The 17,591-nt window shown below is 20.2% G+C and overlaps 4 protein-coding genes across 4 annotated transcripts; 3 read left to right on the forward strand and 1 right to left on the reverse strand.

The window, feature by feature from the left end:
* Positions 1–5,826: 5,826 nt before the first annotated feature.
* Positions 5,827–6,505, forward strand: PBANKA_1132100 (splicing factor 3B subunit 5, putative; the record flags this gene model as incomplete). The annotated part of the gene is made up of 4 exons (XM_034565875.1): positions 5,827–5,918; positions 6,088–6,147; positions 6,265–6,328; positions 6,464–6,505. The coding sequence occupies 4 exons, from the start codon at positions 5,827–5,829 to the stop codon at positions 6,503–6,505; spliced, it is 258 nt and encodes an 85-aa protein (XP_034422528.1).
* Positions 6,506–7,309: 804 nt separating this feature from the next.
* PBANKA_1132200 (RWD domain-containing protein, putative) lies at positions 7,310–8,497 on the forward strand (the record flags this gene model as incomplete). The annotated part of the gene is made up of 1 exon (XM_034565876.1): positions 7,310–8,497. One exon carries the CDS (start codon positions 7,310–7,312, stop codon positions 8,495–8,497), a length of 1,188 nt encoding a protein of 395 aa, XP_034422529.1.
* Positions 8,498–9,620: 1,123 nt separating this feature from the next.
* On the forward strand, positions 9,621–13,538 carry PBANKA_1132300 (conserved Plasmodium protein, unknown function; the record flags this gene model as incomplete). The annotated part of the gene is made up of 1 exon (XM_034565877.1): positions 9,621–13,538. One exon carries the CDS (start codon positions 9,621–9,623, stop codon positions 13,536–13,538), a length of 3,918 nt encoding a protein of 1,305 aa, XP_034422530.1.
* An 805-nt stretch (positions 13,539–14,343) lies between these two features.
* Positions 14,344–17,160, reverse strand: PBANKA_1132400 (conserved Plasmodium protein, unknown function; the record flags this gene model as incomplete). The annotated part of the gene is made up of 1 exon (XM_034565878.1): positions 14,344–17,160. One exon carries the CDS (start codon positions 17,158–17,160, stop codon positions 14,344–14,346), a length of 2,817 nt encoding a protein of 938 aa, XP_034422531.1.
* Positions 17,161–17,591: the final 431 nt, after the last annotated feature.

Below are 17,591 nucleotides of genomic sequence, written 5' to 3' on the forward strand. Positions count from 1 at the left end.
AAAAATAAATGAAGAATCTTATTTTAATTATTATATATATATCTACTTTTTTAATTAATTATATCCTTTTGATTTGGTGTCACATAAATTCGATATATTTTCCTGAACTAATAATTTTATTTATTCCTTATTCTTAAAAATTTAGAATTATGAACAAGTACAAAATCATAGTTGTTCGTATTTTATGTCGATAACTAGCTACATTACGATTATTATATATTATTTTTTTAATTCTCTGTATTACTCTCTTTAAAATTAAGTCTTTTAAATTGTCTAAACTTTGATTATTTAAGTTCCTTTAAATGTATATTGTTTTGTATGTTTACTATTTTATATATCCCTTTAATTAATATATTGTCTAAAATAAGTGCATATATGAATAGTAACACTACAATTTGACATATCCAATATATTTATTAAACAATAAATAAACATACAAAGCATGCTCAATTATCAATATAATTACTGTTATTATTCGGAGATAAAACAACCACAATATCCTTATTTTTTATTTTTATATATATTTAACAATATTAGTACATAACTGTGTAACATAAATATGTATTATATATTCACAATGCATTTGACAGTTCAGAATGGGTATGTATATATGTAATATATATCTCTGGGTGCGATATAATAAATATAAAGCTCGAATAATATGCACAAATTTTATATAACACATTTACAATATATATATGTAGATAGATGATAATATTTTAAAAATTTTAATTTTGTTCGCGAGCACACATGCAGATATGAATATACAAACTAGAAAAATATATTTTAATTAAATTATATATATATTTTTTAATATAATGCAATAATATTTTAATAAAAATTATGTATAACAATCTAAATATTTACCAAGTATGTCTACAAACAAATTGAAAATTATATGGATATATACATATGGAATATGACTGCTTTAAATTTGATTTAACTAAAATAATACAGAAAAATTAAATACACAATTTTGTAACTATAAATTATGAAGAAAATAAAATATAAGTTATTTTCTACAATTTATTTAACTGCTATAAATATTTATGTAGGTGTTATAAGGACATATATATCGTTACATGCATAGAAGGAATGAATAAATGTATGTATATAGTAAACACGATACACATATACATAGATACTATTACTTATGTATTTCGCGCAATATATATAATATATAGGAGGTAAATGGTGTACATTTTCTAATATTCACGCATGTGTGTATATTACTTTTTGATTTTCTAAATATATTCGAAAAAACGATAAATATAATTTTATAATTATTATATTGTATATTTTTCGATATTATTATTAACTTTTATTTGCACACACCTTTACTCCTATTTCAAAATTGATTATGCATTAAAAAGCAAATAAAAAGCAGCAGTATATTTATTGTCCATTTCCTTTATGTAGGTATAGAAATAAATTTAATTAAAACATGTGTAGCCTGTATTTTTTTTTGTCAAATAATTATACAAACATATTTTCTTACTCCAAATAAAAACAGAATCCTTAATATACGTCCCTGCATACAATACCTAGAACATTTATTATAAATTTAATAAACTGTATTATATCAAAATGAAATGCATATAAATATAAGGTCATTACATATATGTTATGAATACAAATAAAAAAAAAAATATATGCATAAAATGGCTAGTTTCTCTCCGTATTAAATTATATTAGCATAAAAAATGAAAATCCCAAATAATAGGAATATATACATAAAAAATTACAGAGTACACCACAAATTATTTATATCCAAAAAAAAAAACATTCTATAATATTGTACAAATATATAATTTTTATGAAATATATTTGTGCGTTTAGAACAAATCTAAAAATAAAAATACAAAAATATAACAAAAGTGTTGAGTTAAAAATAACGAACATATAACTTACGCTTTCTCTTTTTTTTTTGCACTATAAATATTTTTCTAACAATTTTTTGTATTATATATACACAAATGGATACCTGTATGCATGTACATAAAATATGAATAAATAAGCAGAAATATAACAATATATATATATATAATAATCCATCGTCTTATATTCTCAATAAGCACTTTTTTTACCTCTTCAAATTTGTATAAAGATATTTTACAATATTTATTTTATTATACAGTATATGCTTACATAATTTTTTATTTTTATTCCTTAAAAAATTTGTTAATTTAGTGAGAAAAATAAGACATATTATTTACATTCTATAATGTATAAAAAAATATGTCCTATTTTATTGTTTCTCAAAAATTATTATAATATTTTTTTTAACAAATTGAAGATATATTATTCATAAAGGAGGAAAAAAAAGAGTTAGACTGATTATTATAATTATTATGATATTTTATATAACTGTATAATTGTGTATCACATAGATATATACTTAGTGTGTTTACATATATACTTAAAATGTATATAATTAAATACGCAAATATTAATTAAAATATAATTAATAGTTTTATTGTTTTCATAACAAAATGCATTCACACATTTATGATATATATTAATATGTATACGTGTGTGTATGTATTTAAGATATATGTACATATGTATATATATATATATAATATATATTATGTATATAAATATACACATATTATATAATGTAGTTTTATTTCATGCTCTCTTGGGAATGTTAAAATTCAGATTATAAAACTTGAAATTTAAGAGAACATGTTTTTTTTTAGCTTATTTTTGTACTTTTTTTTTCTTATAATGGGATCTATGATAAGAAAGGGATTTACTTTATTATAAAATAAATCCTTAAAATACTAAAATCAATAAAATATATTTATTATTTTAGTTAATATATATATTATAAATATATATATATATATATATAATATATTATTCTTATGTTTTCCTTTCTTTTTTTATATACCCATTATTTATATATTAATAATATAGTTTTCGTTTCATTATTATATGTCAACATCAATAAGGCCAAAAGAATGTTTTATTTTTGTTATATTAATTTTTTTTTTTTATTTACAATTTTTTTAATATTTTTGTAAATTGTTTATTTTTTGTTTCTCACTTCTTTAATTATTAAAATTAAAGGGGAAATAACTCATAAGCATTATGAACTGAATGGATGAAATAAATAAAAGCCATTCATTATTATCATACATAAAAATATATATATTAATTGATTTTAAAATAAAATGGGAAAAATAAAAAATGCTTATTTTATATTATGTATACATCAATTTATTTTATTATTTTTTTTTATTTAATATGAATAAAAAAAATTATTTTTAAAAACATGTGCGTTTATAAAATAAACATAATAAATAACAGTTTTATATATTTTAATATGTTTTTTTTTCATTTTAATATGAAAGTATATATCAAATACATAATTTATTATACATGCGTTATTTCGTATTTATATGAATAATGTATACTGTTTACGCATTATGTATAACAAAATTATATAATAGAATTTAATATTATAGGGAATTTTATTTTTGTAACATTGTAAATAAAAAATAATTATACATAATTTTAGAACAAAAAAAGTTTACCTTATTTGCGTTTTTTTGTTTCTTTATTTAAAGCATTGTATATAATAATATTAATTCGGAATAAGTTCCTTCCATTTTATAAATTAAAATTTATGTTCTTGTTTTACAATATTTTATCAAAACATAAATTTATATTCTAATTATTAAAAGGCTATTTCATTATAAGTTCATAATATATATAATTTGACCACCCTATATCTCTAAGGGTTTGCCAACTAGGTATATATAAACATGTATATTATATATATATACCACTAATACATTTTTTAATAGGTATATTACATACATATACATGTTTATATATACCATTAATGCATTTTTTATGACGTTTAAATTTATTCTTTTGGATAATATACAATATGTATGAGTTGTGATAAAAAAAAAAAAATATTTATTAATGTGCAAATTTAATAAAATTATAAAAAAATAAAGCATTGATCATACCATGAATTGCTAAATTTAATATTATAATTATTATGTATTTTTTTTTTGATATTTTGGCACATTTTAAAATATATGGTATTTATTATATTTGATATTACTATATGCTAATAAAATAATAATGTTTCACACAATTTAATATGCTTAAAAATTGTTAAACAAAAGTATTATTCATATTGATATATGTGTATATAATATTATTGGAAGGAAATATTAATTTTTTTGAGCATTAATAAAAAGATGAAAATATTAACTATAATTTTAAGTATAATATCTTAAATTTTATAACAATTATGAAGTATGTAGAAATTAATAAATTTTAATAAAAAAAGGAAAATATATTAAAAATCATTCTGTCTTATGTATAATATGTGGAATATTTTCCCCTTCATTTAGTCACATATATATATCACTCTCATGTAATTATACATAAATAAGTCTTATTTATTTTATTAGTGTTATTATGTAACATTAATTGTTAAACTACATGTTTTTTTTAAAGGGTTTGTGCAAATATATGGAAAAATACCTTAAATATTAAAAAAATAAAAATTAAGGCATAATAAAACATAAAATTGTAATTATTTACAGCCTTTAACACATGTATATATATATATGTATATAATATGTATCCTATATAAGTCTTTTAAAATATATATAAAGTAATTGAGCATATTAAATATAAACATATTTTTATGAATATCACAATTATAGCTATTATAATATGAGAAATACACCTCGGGTAATTTTGGTTATAAGCCAATTTTTTGAGGCATATAAATGTTGACTATTTGATATGCTAAGTTCAAAAATAAGCTTTAAGAGGTGCATCATATTATTTTCATATCATAATAAAATTAATAAATTGTATTAATATAGTTTATTTTGAAATATGAGACAGTATTTATTGACATTTGTTTTGATAGAATATAAAATGAGGAAAGTGATAACTAATAATGTATATGCGTCGAAAATATGTAATGAGGGAATACATTAATACATATAATTACAAAATTGAGAAATAATATATACAACTTTGTAACTTATAAATACACCACAAAAATTATGACACATATTTGTACCAAATAAAGCCATTTTTTTGTTTTTATATTATTGAATAATAAAAAATTTATTTAATTTCATGTATGCTTTTAATTTTTTTTTATTACATTTTTTTGAGGTTAAGTTTTATAAAATTAAAAATATATATATTTGTAAGATATTTTTTAAAAGATTATAAGTATATATATACATTTAAATAATCTTAATATATTTTAGTATAGTATTTTATCTGTATTTTTAATTTTTTTTTTTTATCACATTTTACTTTATGTATAATAGTAATGATAATCCAACAAATTATGATATATTATTATTATTTTTTGGAGTAATAAATGGTATTATTTTTCAATTAAATGTCGTAAAAAACATATATTTCTCTATAATTATATATTTTTTTTTTTCATTTAAATTTCTTTATGAAGAAATAAGAAAAAAAGTCAATATTATTATCCAAATTTCAATATGAACTGCTAATTATATAAATATATATAATGTGGGAGAAACATAAATATATAGAGAATTTTACTAAAAGAATTCAATTTTCGAATAAACAAAATAGAGTTATTTAGTTATAATTAAAAAAGCCGTAATTGGTTTTTGATAAAATTTAAACATTGAGAAATTAACATAAATTAATTAAAACTTAATAAAAATAAGTCACCAAATATTTTTTATTATATACATTATAAGCTACCTTAGCTTATCATATATCAAAAATATTTCCATACAATAAAAATTTTATAAAAAGGGAATATATTTTTTTTGTAAAAAGACGGAAAAAATGTCTACATTTGATAGATTTAATATTCATGCACAATTGGAGCATTTGCAAAGCAAATATCAAGGATCGGGACATGCAGACACAACTAGATGGTATGTATAATATGTATACCCATTATAAATAAATAAACTATAGATATATTAAATGAAAAATTATATATACTTATGGAACTTTATTGTTTTTGCTCGAAATAAATAGCAAGCGTGTCCATATAAGTTTTCATATATTTCAATCTCTTTATATTTTTTTTGTAAATTTTAGGGAATGGTTAACAAACATTCATAGGGATACATTAGCATCTCATGTTGGTCATTATTCAAGGTATTTTTAAATTCCAAGAAAAAATATGTGAAAAATGTATGATAGATATGTGCATATTCATTTAGAAAAATTTTCAAATATACTTATAATACCATATTCTTAAAATATAATTTTTAGGCTAGCTTATTTTTCTATTGCTGAAAACGAACCTATTGCTAAGATACGTTATCGTTGTCTTCAGGTAAAAATTATATCCTGTTATATGTACATATATAAATTCGATTTATAATTCTTATGTTATTATTGGACTTATTTTTAGTATGCATGTTTTTGTTTCACATTTTTTCATTTCGTTTGATTTTTATATTTTTGCCAGAATATGTCACTCCCTATAACTCCACGCCCCAAAAAAAACTAAATCACGATTTTTTTTTGTTCACTTATATTGCGTTTTACGATTTATATATACATGTGTACATATGCATTATCGGCATTCTTCGTTTTAATATTTGTTCTAAATTTATTTTATTTTTTTTTAAATTATTTTATTGTATTGCATTATACTTTGTTTTAAAATTTTGGTTAATCTAAACGCGTCAATATCAATTAAAAAAATGCTGCATAAGAAAAATATCTTTAATATAAATTTATGAGAATATTGTAAATATATTTCTTTAATTTTATATTAAAATGGAAATAAAATGTATGTTATATAATATATTCACACACGCATGCTAATATTAATGCCAACTATAGAAATAAAAGCTTAAAAAGGCAACACCAGAATAGCAACTATAATTATTCTAATAATATACCCCTGATAATCACATAATTGTATCGTCTCTTATTCTTCATTTTAATAATTTGATTAAAATCAATTTATTAATATCTATATACTAATTTGGTTATTTTCCATTTATATATTTTATACGTGTATTGTTTTTACATTAACAAAAAATAATACCCCATTCAAATACGTAATAATATTCTTGCAATATTTTTATTAATGAAAAATTTATTAAGCTATAATTTTTTAATTAAAAAAAAAAAATAATAATAATTGATAAAAAATGATGACTGTTCATGTAATTTTAGCGATTTAAATATTTTTTTATTCATATCATATGATTATCAATAATACAAATAGAAGTCGTTATATCACGTTTTATTTATTAATATTGTGTTTTTTTCCTTTATCTCATATGTTACCCATAAAAATACTATGTTTCGCGATAATAATAAAAAAAAATGTATAAAACTTAAAGAAGAAAAAAAATATAATAATAACAAGCCAAAGGAACCAAAGGAAAATAATAACATTGAGAAATCAAATACAAATTTAATAAAAAATAATGAAAACAAAACTAATTGTTCTGAACTTAATACTAATGGCATAGATAAAGAAATATTACTTAAATGTGAAGAGTTACAAAAACAAGAACTTGAAGCATTAAAATTAATATATGTAAGAGACAGAGAATTAATTATAAAAAATGAACAAAATAAAGAACGTGATACAACAATATATATGGAATTAAATGATGAAAATGATTATTGTAATAATATTATAAATATAACAATTGAATTGCCTAAAGATTATCCACTAAAATCTTTTATTATAATAAATATAAATGTTAAAAATTTTACTGCTGATATGAATGATTATATTAATCAAGAAATATACAAAGATATACAAAATTATTTAGAACAAGAATGTATAATATTGAATGTTATATATAAAATAAATGAGTTAGTTGAAAAATTGAAAAATAATAAAGATACTTTATCAGAAAAAAATAATTATTCTACTTATTCATCTTCTGAAGATGATAAAATAAATGAAAAATATTTAAATAATAATATAGACACACAAAATTCAAATTCAGACATAAAAAATAGTCAAAATATTTCATTTTTATATTATAATAAAATGAGTTTTGGAAAAAGAATATTATCTAGACGCTTATGTTATTCCCATCATATTTTAAGTCAAGTAAAAAGAGCATGCATAATTAAATGGGCCAGAGAATTAAAGATTGGGGGATATTCAAAAATAGGTTACCCAGGAATTATTATTTGTGAAGGTCCTAAAGAAGAAGTAGACTTTTATGTTAATAGTTTAAATAAATTGAGATGGAAGCATTTTGATTGTCGAGGAATGGAGGATATTGTATTAAATGAATATGAACATTTAGATGATATGCGAGTTCTTCCTAAAAATATGAATGAACTAGATCCAAAATCTATGAGCACATTATCTAATATTTGTTCTGAATGTGGATTGAGGGATCTATTTTTGACTAGTATGAAAATTTATGGTTATCGTAATAATGAATTATCTAATAAGCAAAAGACATTAACAGAAAAAGATAAAAGTGATAACCATAAAAAGAAAAAAAAAAAAAAATAATCACCCTAAAAATTTGTGGTTCTTATTTTGATTTCTTTTCCTTTTTTCAGATATAACACTCCGTTTATATTTGTACATTTTTTTGTCTATAAAAAATTTATGTTAATAATTAAAATAAATATTCCTTTATTTTGATGAAATAAATAATATAATTTTATATTTTTTTTAATTGATTTTGTTTAAACAAACATAATGCATTTCATTTGCTTGCTCATAATTTTTTATGCTTCTATAAAGTCAACTTATTATCAAAAAAATTATAAAAATTAAAAAATATGTTAAAATTAACAAACATTTTTATAAACATATTTTTATCAGTATACATGCATTATCGTCTTAAATATTAAATTTAGCTATAGTTTTTTATCTTTGTTCCTAAAAATATAAAATATGTATACACATATAAATTAAAATTATGCACGAAATATAATCGATATATTTTCGTTGAATTGAAGAAAAAACATTATACATGTTTGAACGTGTATGCTCATATATATATATTATTATTCATATATTTTTTATTATTGTTTTTTTTGTAATGTATATTCTCAAATAGAATAATGCATATTTTATGGGCTTTCGCTGCACATTTTATAGCGCTAAAAATGTGCATACACGTTTGTAAATAATTTTAATATTTTTCGAGTAAACCCATTGTTGTGATACGATTATTTTTGCTATAATTGTTTATTTTGTCTTTTTTTGTTCTAATATTTTATTCTATGAAAAGAAAACAGCAGATATGTTTATATACATAAATTTATATTTATTGTTTGCACATTTATATTATATTTTTTTAGTAATTATTTATTTTTAAAGTTGTAAATTTTTTTTGAACGTGTATAAAATAATTCCAACGAAATTGTAAGTTATATATTTTCCGTGGTAATAACTGTGGTATTAAAGCTTTCATAATTTTATGAATTATTTATAACATTTAAAATAATTAAATGCATATATTTTTGTTTTTTTTTCGTCCTTATTTTGTATATTTTTTAAATTGAGTAGAAGAATAGACAGATATTTTTTATTTCTGTTATTTTTTTTGTCTTTTTGCTTGTATCCCGATTTGTATTCCTCTCATTTAGATTTCTATGTTTTCACTTATTTACCAACTAACATAATGAATAGTATGCATAAATTATATCAATTCGAAAATAAAGATGATGATATATATATTAACTCATTTTTTAGAAAAAATCTTTTTAGAAAATATGAATTTAAATCCAAACATTATGATAAACCCAAATCTGACGTAATAAAAAATAAAAGTGGTGCGCATTTCAAACGTGTTTCAAATAACTCTTGGTATGATACAAGTGTTTATAATAAGGAAAAAGATATTTATTTATTGTGCAAAGAAATGAAAAATGAAAATAATTCTATAAATATATTAAGTTCAGTAGAAAAAAATGAGGAAATAAAAAAAATTGTGAACACTTATGAAAATGTACAAAATAAAATGAATACAAAAAATATATATAATTTCAAAATTGATAAATATACGGATATGCATAATAATATATTAAAAAACAATCAGTATAATAGTTTATATATGAATAAGAAAGGAAAAAATAATAAATTGCTAAATATAAAAAATAATAGCAACATAATTGAAACTAATACATCACGAAACATAGAAAATAAAATCTACACTGAATTAATAGGCAATATAAATGTAGACAAAATAAATTCTAATATTAAAGACAGTAAAGGGGAAGACGAAGAAAAAGAAAATGAATTAGAAGAAAAAAACAAAAATAGAAAAATAGAAAAATATATTTTAAAACCAAAAAATGTAATAAAAAGTAATCTCAGATTGAAAAAAGAAAATATAACAAGAACCAGTAGTGCATATTGTGATTATAATATTGAAAAAAATTATTTCAAAAAACGTAGTAAATCAAATATAGTTAATTGTAAGGTTTTGAAAGGAAAAGTAATTCAAAAGAAATGGATTGAAACTTTTAACTCTGAATTTGATATAAATAATTTGGATGAATTAAAAAACAAATCTATATTCCTTAATAATAATACAAATAAATTTAAAAACATTAGATGTTTATGTTCAAAGAATAAAAAAGAAAATGATTGGGATCATTTAATAAATTCTAGTTATATATATAGCAAATATAATAATAAAAATAAATATTTTAAGAGCGAAAAAATGTTATTTCCTAAAATTGAAAACATTCTTGAGATGGAAAATTGTAATTTAGAACAAGGAGAGGAAAAAAAAAAAAACTTAAAAAAAAATAATAAAATCTTAACTATTGACAATTCAAAAAATCGAAAGATAAGTCAAGTTTTTGATAATAAATTTTATCAAATTAATGAAACGGTAGACACAAACAATGAATATAGCAATAAAAAAGAGAGTTCTAATAATTTACTATTCGATATTTCTACCCCACAAAATGATGAAATAAATTTTGATGATTATAATAAAAAAAAAAATGATAAACAAATAGGAAAAGAAAGTGAAGATCTAGATGCAATACAAATTGAATCAAAGAAAAAAAAAAAAGAAAAAGACAACATTGAAAAAAATGATATATCAAAAAATAAAGAAATATACAATTTAATGGGAAAAATAGAATTGAATGAAATACATAAAAGTATTAAAACAAAAAATAAATACTACTCTAAACAGATTAATTCTAATCAAATTATAAACAGAGGTATTTCATATGAAATTGTCAAAAAAATGGACGAATCTCAAATTTCTATTCATGATTATAACTTTAATAGTAATGATAAAAATATTCAATACCCAAAAGGAAATATTTCAGATAATATATCAATCGATTTTAAAATATATAAACCAATATTAATGAATTATCCAACTCAGATAATAATAGAGATTGGAAATAAAGTTTTAAAAAGTGTATATATAAATGAATACCCACAAACATTTAATGTTATTATACAAAAAATGAATAAAACAAATAATGAACAAATAATTAGTAAAATACGAAATAAAATGAACAGTATAAAAGATGAAGATTTAATAAAATTTGTTTATTTAAATGATCATAAAGAAATAGGTTATTCATATATATGTATAAAAAATGTGTTAAAATTAGGAATGGATGGTGGAATGTTTATTTTAGTTTCAAATGAAAAAAAGGAAAGTATGAATCATAAACATTTTATGCATTCTCAAATTATACCAATTAACAAACAGGAAATAGATATACTTAAACCGAAGATATTTATGAACTATAAAATTTATTGTCCTAAATTATTTATAGACACTTTACCAATAAATGAAATTATAACATTTAATGAAAAAATTAAATATTTAGAAGACATGATTAGACAACTATATGCTTTTATTCAAAACTCATATCCAATTAAATATACAAAAAATATAATTAATCCAAAAGAAATAAAAGCAAGGATTATATATCATAGATCAAAAGGTTTAGAAAAAAATGCAGAGAATATAATTAATAAAAAAAAATATCAAAGTTACAAAATTGAAAATTTAGAAATTAGAAAAAAAAGCAAGCCCCCAAAAATATGTAAAAATTATGATACCATAAATGAATTTAATCAAATATATGAAAAAAAAAAAATACAAAATAATACTTATGAATATCTAACTTTTTCACATTCGAATGATACACAAAATATTGAACAAAAAAAAAATTATAATAAAATAAAAAATACTAATAATGTGTACATTCAAATCGAAAAAGAATTAAATGACACATCTACTAATATAACAAATAAACCAAATAATAGTACATATAAAACTAATTTAAATAATATAAATGTAAAAAATAAAGAAAACTGTTTCGATATAGAAGTAATAAAAAAAAACATGAATACATTACCCAATGATAAGAATCATAAAAAGAAACCTGAAAATGAAATTTACAAAACAAACAAAAATATTCAAAATAATAGCGATACAACAAAAATAAATATACAGAAAGAAATATGTTTAGATGAAATTAATAAATCTGTTACAGATAATATATATAATTTGAGTGAAGTAAAAACCCAGAAATATAAAACTAAAAAAGAACAAAAAAATCGTATTATTTTATCATCTAAAATAAACGAAATTAGTAATGAAAATAAAAATAAAATTGATGAACTATGTAATGTAATAGAAAAATTAAAAATAGAGCTAGAATCAAAAAATTTGGAAATAAGCAAACTGAAGCATTCGAATAATAATATCAACATTTTATACAAATCGTGCTATAAAAAAATGTATAATCATGAAGAAAAAAAAAAGAAAAAAAAAGTACAAATGTTCAAGAATAATATATTATTGTCTAAATTTAATGGTATGTATAATTGTGAAATAACTCATGAAAATTTGGAAAAAAATGTTTTGATTAATCCAAGTATAGAAAAAAAATGTTATTTTGAGAAAGAAGATGAAGAAATAACCAAAGAACCATACCCAAACGTTAATAATATATTTTTTTCTAACTTAAATATGAAGGAAAAAAAAATAAATTATAATGGACAAAAAGAAGAATTACAATCAAACAACCATGACACAGATATAGGAAACCAATGTATAGACGATGTTGTAGACACTAATACGACTTTAAATGAAATAGATGTGGGCAAAGGAGATAATACAATTTCGCATAAAAAAGCAAAACAGCATTTAGCTAATATTGAGAATAAACTAATAGAATTTGAAATGTTACTAAGAAATAATGAACTAATAAAACATGAACTAAATAAGTTTAGTGTTGAAGATATTGTGAATGATGAGAATTCCAAATATGATAAATCTGATGATCAAAATAAAGAACCCATAAAAAATGAGCTCCTATTATTAGATGTAAATGATTCTAAAAATAATGGAAATAAAAATTTAGGTGAATATGAGGATATCAATTATAATGAAGAAATGCATGAACAATCTATTGTTGATAATTTAGATAATGAAAAATGTTTTACTAATAAAGTTAAAAAAGTAAATAAATACGATAACAACATTAGATTTAATTTCCCTCTAAATTTTGTTAAAAGTTGTTCACATAATTCTAGTCCAGAACGAAGTTAAAATTTTCTACAATTCGATCTAAAGATAAATTAATAAATGCTTCACCACTGATTGGCAAGTTAAAATTTAAGATTTCAAATATAATTATAGAGGTTCAGAATATTATAAATATCCATGATATATATACGTAAGATAATTTAGAATCTCTTTTTTTATTCCTTTTTTTTAACTTATAATTTGTTCGCGTCACAATAAGGGAAATAGATATAATAAAAATAAATTAATGTTGATCCCTTTTCACTATATATTATTCAGATTTATCGTTATTTTTGTTTCTTTACATTTATATAGATATCCAATCTTTGTTTTTTAATAATTATGAATATATGTTGTTTCTGCCGTTATATGCATATGCTTCTAAATTTGTAAAAATATACAAAAATAAAAATTACAAATATATTATGCAATTCATATTATACGTTGTTCAAACAAAAATTTATATGAAGTAAAATAATGTAATATATGAATACACACATTTATATATAAGATTATTCAAAATAAGTTCAAATATATAACTAAAAAAAACATTTCCATATTTTTATTCCCGATAAATACTATGATTGTTGTATAAAATTGTATAAGGTTAGTAAAAACAAAAAAAAATGTGAGAATTATTATAGATCAATGCATTTTAATTAATTATTGCATACTCTTAATCAAAAAACGTTTGATTCTAAAATGAATGAATATTAGAAACAGTTAATTTATTTCAAAATTGGAAAATTCTACATGTATTTCTATGCATAGGGTTTTGCTCAAAGGATTTTAGGTATACATAAAGGTGTTTTTCTTTTTTGCGATTTTTTTACGATTTCTCCTTTTTTTGCGATTTCCATTTTTTTTTACTATTTCCCTTTTTGTTATCAAATATAAGCGTCTCTTCAAAGTTTTTTTCATTTATTTGGCTACTTACATTTTTTCTTTCATGATTTACATGATAATTAGAGTTATCATTTTCGGATTTATTTTTTTCAGTTTTTTTCATATTATCGATTAACATTTTTTTCTTTTTATTAAAATCATCTAATAATTGTTCATGTGTTGATTTTTCATTTTTTAAATCTGTTTTATTATCGGTGTTGAAAGACGAATCATTATCTTGGATATTCGAATAATATTTACTATATCTTTTATCCCAACTGGTTTGCATATTCTTGTTATAGAGATGTGATCTATTATTGTTTTCAGGGTTTAGAGAAGAAATTTGTTCATTTGCAGGATTTTGAAAAATATTATAATTGCTAATATTTTCTTCACTATTTCCTGAACAATCTTTATCAGTTAATATTTCGTCATTATTGTTATTGTACAGATTAGCCATTTCTTTGGTAAACAATAAATCATTTCGTATTTCACCATTTGAAATAATATTAAAAAAATTTGAAAAAAATGATAAATCTTCTTTATAATAAGAAGAATCTAAATGATTATTCATTAATTCATAACAAACATTTGTTAGATGTGAAGTGCTGCATCTAAAAGTAAAGGACCATCTACTAATACGCAAAAGTTTTCTTTTTTCTCTAATTTGAACATCTATCTCATCATTATTAATTTTGAATTGGTCAATGGATGTTTCATTAGATGACGTTTTTGTTATTGCTTTTTTTTCCTCATTATTTTCTTCTTCAGGAATGGGTTCTTTTTTTGGGGAATCATGAATAATATTTTGGCTAGAATTGGGAAATGGAAAATCATTGGATTCCTTTTTAATATTATTTTCCTCACCATTGATATTTCCTTGTTTATCTTTAGAATCGTTATTGAAATTTTCTGTATTTGTATTTTTATCGGTTCTAATAAGTTTGATCTCTATATCATCGATATGATAAGACCATTGTGGTGAAACATCATTTGGATTCGAAAAAAAATGAATAAATTTATCCCAAGTAATAACGAATATTCCTTCAATATATTTATTAAAAATCCCAGCATTAGTTAAATGCCCTTTAATATTTGAACAAAATATACAAAGCATCGATCTTATATTATATTCTTTGCTAAAAAAAAATATATTATTATTAATTAAATCTAAGGCATTTTGAAATTTAGGAATATCATCATTTTTTTTATATTTATCAAATTTAAAAGGATGTATTTGTCTTATCATTTGCTCACTATCATTATTATATTCATCTATATCTGTTATTGTTTTTAAATTATTAAATTGTGATATTTCGATATTTTTTTCTTGTAATATTGAGTCATACAATATATTAATATTATTTATATATATGTTTAAGAAACTTTTATATAATAATATATAAGAACATAATATATATTTTATTGCATTTTTTTTCCATTCATTAAGTTGAAAAAATATTTGTATACATTCACATATAATTTCTATATAATCAATTTGAATTTGTATTAAATTTTTTACGTTTTTTAGATATTTTCTTTGACATAACCATGAGCATTTTATTTTTTTTGAATTTTTTATTCGATCAGATCTAATTTGTTCTGAATTTGAATAACTATTTTCAAAATTTTTCCAACAAATTTTACATGCTTCTATTTGTTTTAAAAATTCATTTTTTTTTTTTTTTAATTTTGCCATTAAATTATCTTCTTCTTTTATATAACTATCTTTTAATGTGACTAAAAATTTTTGGCATATTTCATTGTCTATTAGATTCCCACTTGCCTTCATATTATTCATAACTTTTGTATAGTTTATGAATCCGAATTGAGCCCAGTCATTAATAATGGTATGGTAATAATTGTAGTTATTTGCATCTACATCTATCACTTTATCTAAAAAAAGAAGCATCTCATTAGGTTTGTTTTTTCTTTCATAAGTAGTTGACACTATATTACCACTAGCCACGTTTGTCTTTACATGCTCAGTTTCTTCACTTATTTTTGAGGAATCATAATTTTTTTGTTTCAAATCACAAGTATTATTGTTTTCTTTACTGTTTGATTGATTTATATTTTTCTGTTTATCCATATTTGTAAAACAATCATGACTTTTCATGGAATCACTTGTTTCATTATTTTTTTTACAATGAATAATGTTATAATTTTCGGCATCTATAGTTGAATGGCATTGATCACAGAAACCATCATTACCTGTTATGCTCATAAAACTTTTGGACATATTATTTATTCGATTACTTCCTAATGACGTCCCTTTATAATAATTTGTATCGTTTTTTAAAAATTCTTTAAAAAATATATTTAAATTATTTATATTACATTCGCCATGCTTTAGTGCTTCAGACATTTTATCATTTAACCCTTCAAGAAAATTCAAAAAATTGGTAGTATATTTTTCTCGACTTTTATGATATTTTGTCATTTCAATAAAATAATATTTTTTATATACTTCAAAAATTATTTTTTTTTTTTCAGATATATTAATTTCTTCATTTTCATTTTGTAGCTCATTTTTATCTTCTAATACATTATCCTCAATATCGTTAGCTATGCTTTTATTATGATTATTTTTCACATCTGTTTTGACATTTGATACTAAATTTTGACCACCACTGAAAGTTGAACTCAAATATGATATTCCTTTACTTCCTGAAATTAACATGTTGGAATAAGTTCCTTGAAGTTCTTTAACCCAACTATTCCTTGATGTTTTTTTTTCATTTGTTTCGGTATTTTGCATATTAAATGATTATATTAAACGGTAAAATAGTGAAATAAAACAATCTATATATTTATTTAAGCACATATACATAAATTAACAAATGTGTTATACAAATATGTGCAAATATTTTATGATATGAAGAAATAACTATATAATTGGTATATGCATATTTTTATATGCCTCAGTCAAAAAGGAAAACTGGGTATATATATGCATCACTATATAAGTTGGAAAAATATAAATTTCACATCAAGCGGCGAATTGAATATATTTAACAGCATTGATTGATCGAAGCACCCAGTTTGTGTAATATAAAAAAATAAAACAATGACTTAACACAAGTACAGTAAAAAAATGTAAATATGAATCCTATGTAACTAAATAATATAGTACGGGAAAATCAGAAAAAGTTAGAAAGCTATTTCTTTCCTTTTTACTTCAAAAAGTTT

The sequence above is a fragment of the Plasmodium berghei genome (assembly GCF_900002375.2).
Source record: "Plasmodium berghei ANKA genome assembly, chromosome: 11".
NCBI lineage: Eukaryota > Apicomplexa > Aconoidasida > Haemosporida > Plasmodiidae > Plasmodium > Plasmodium berghei.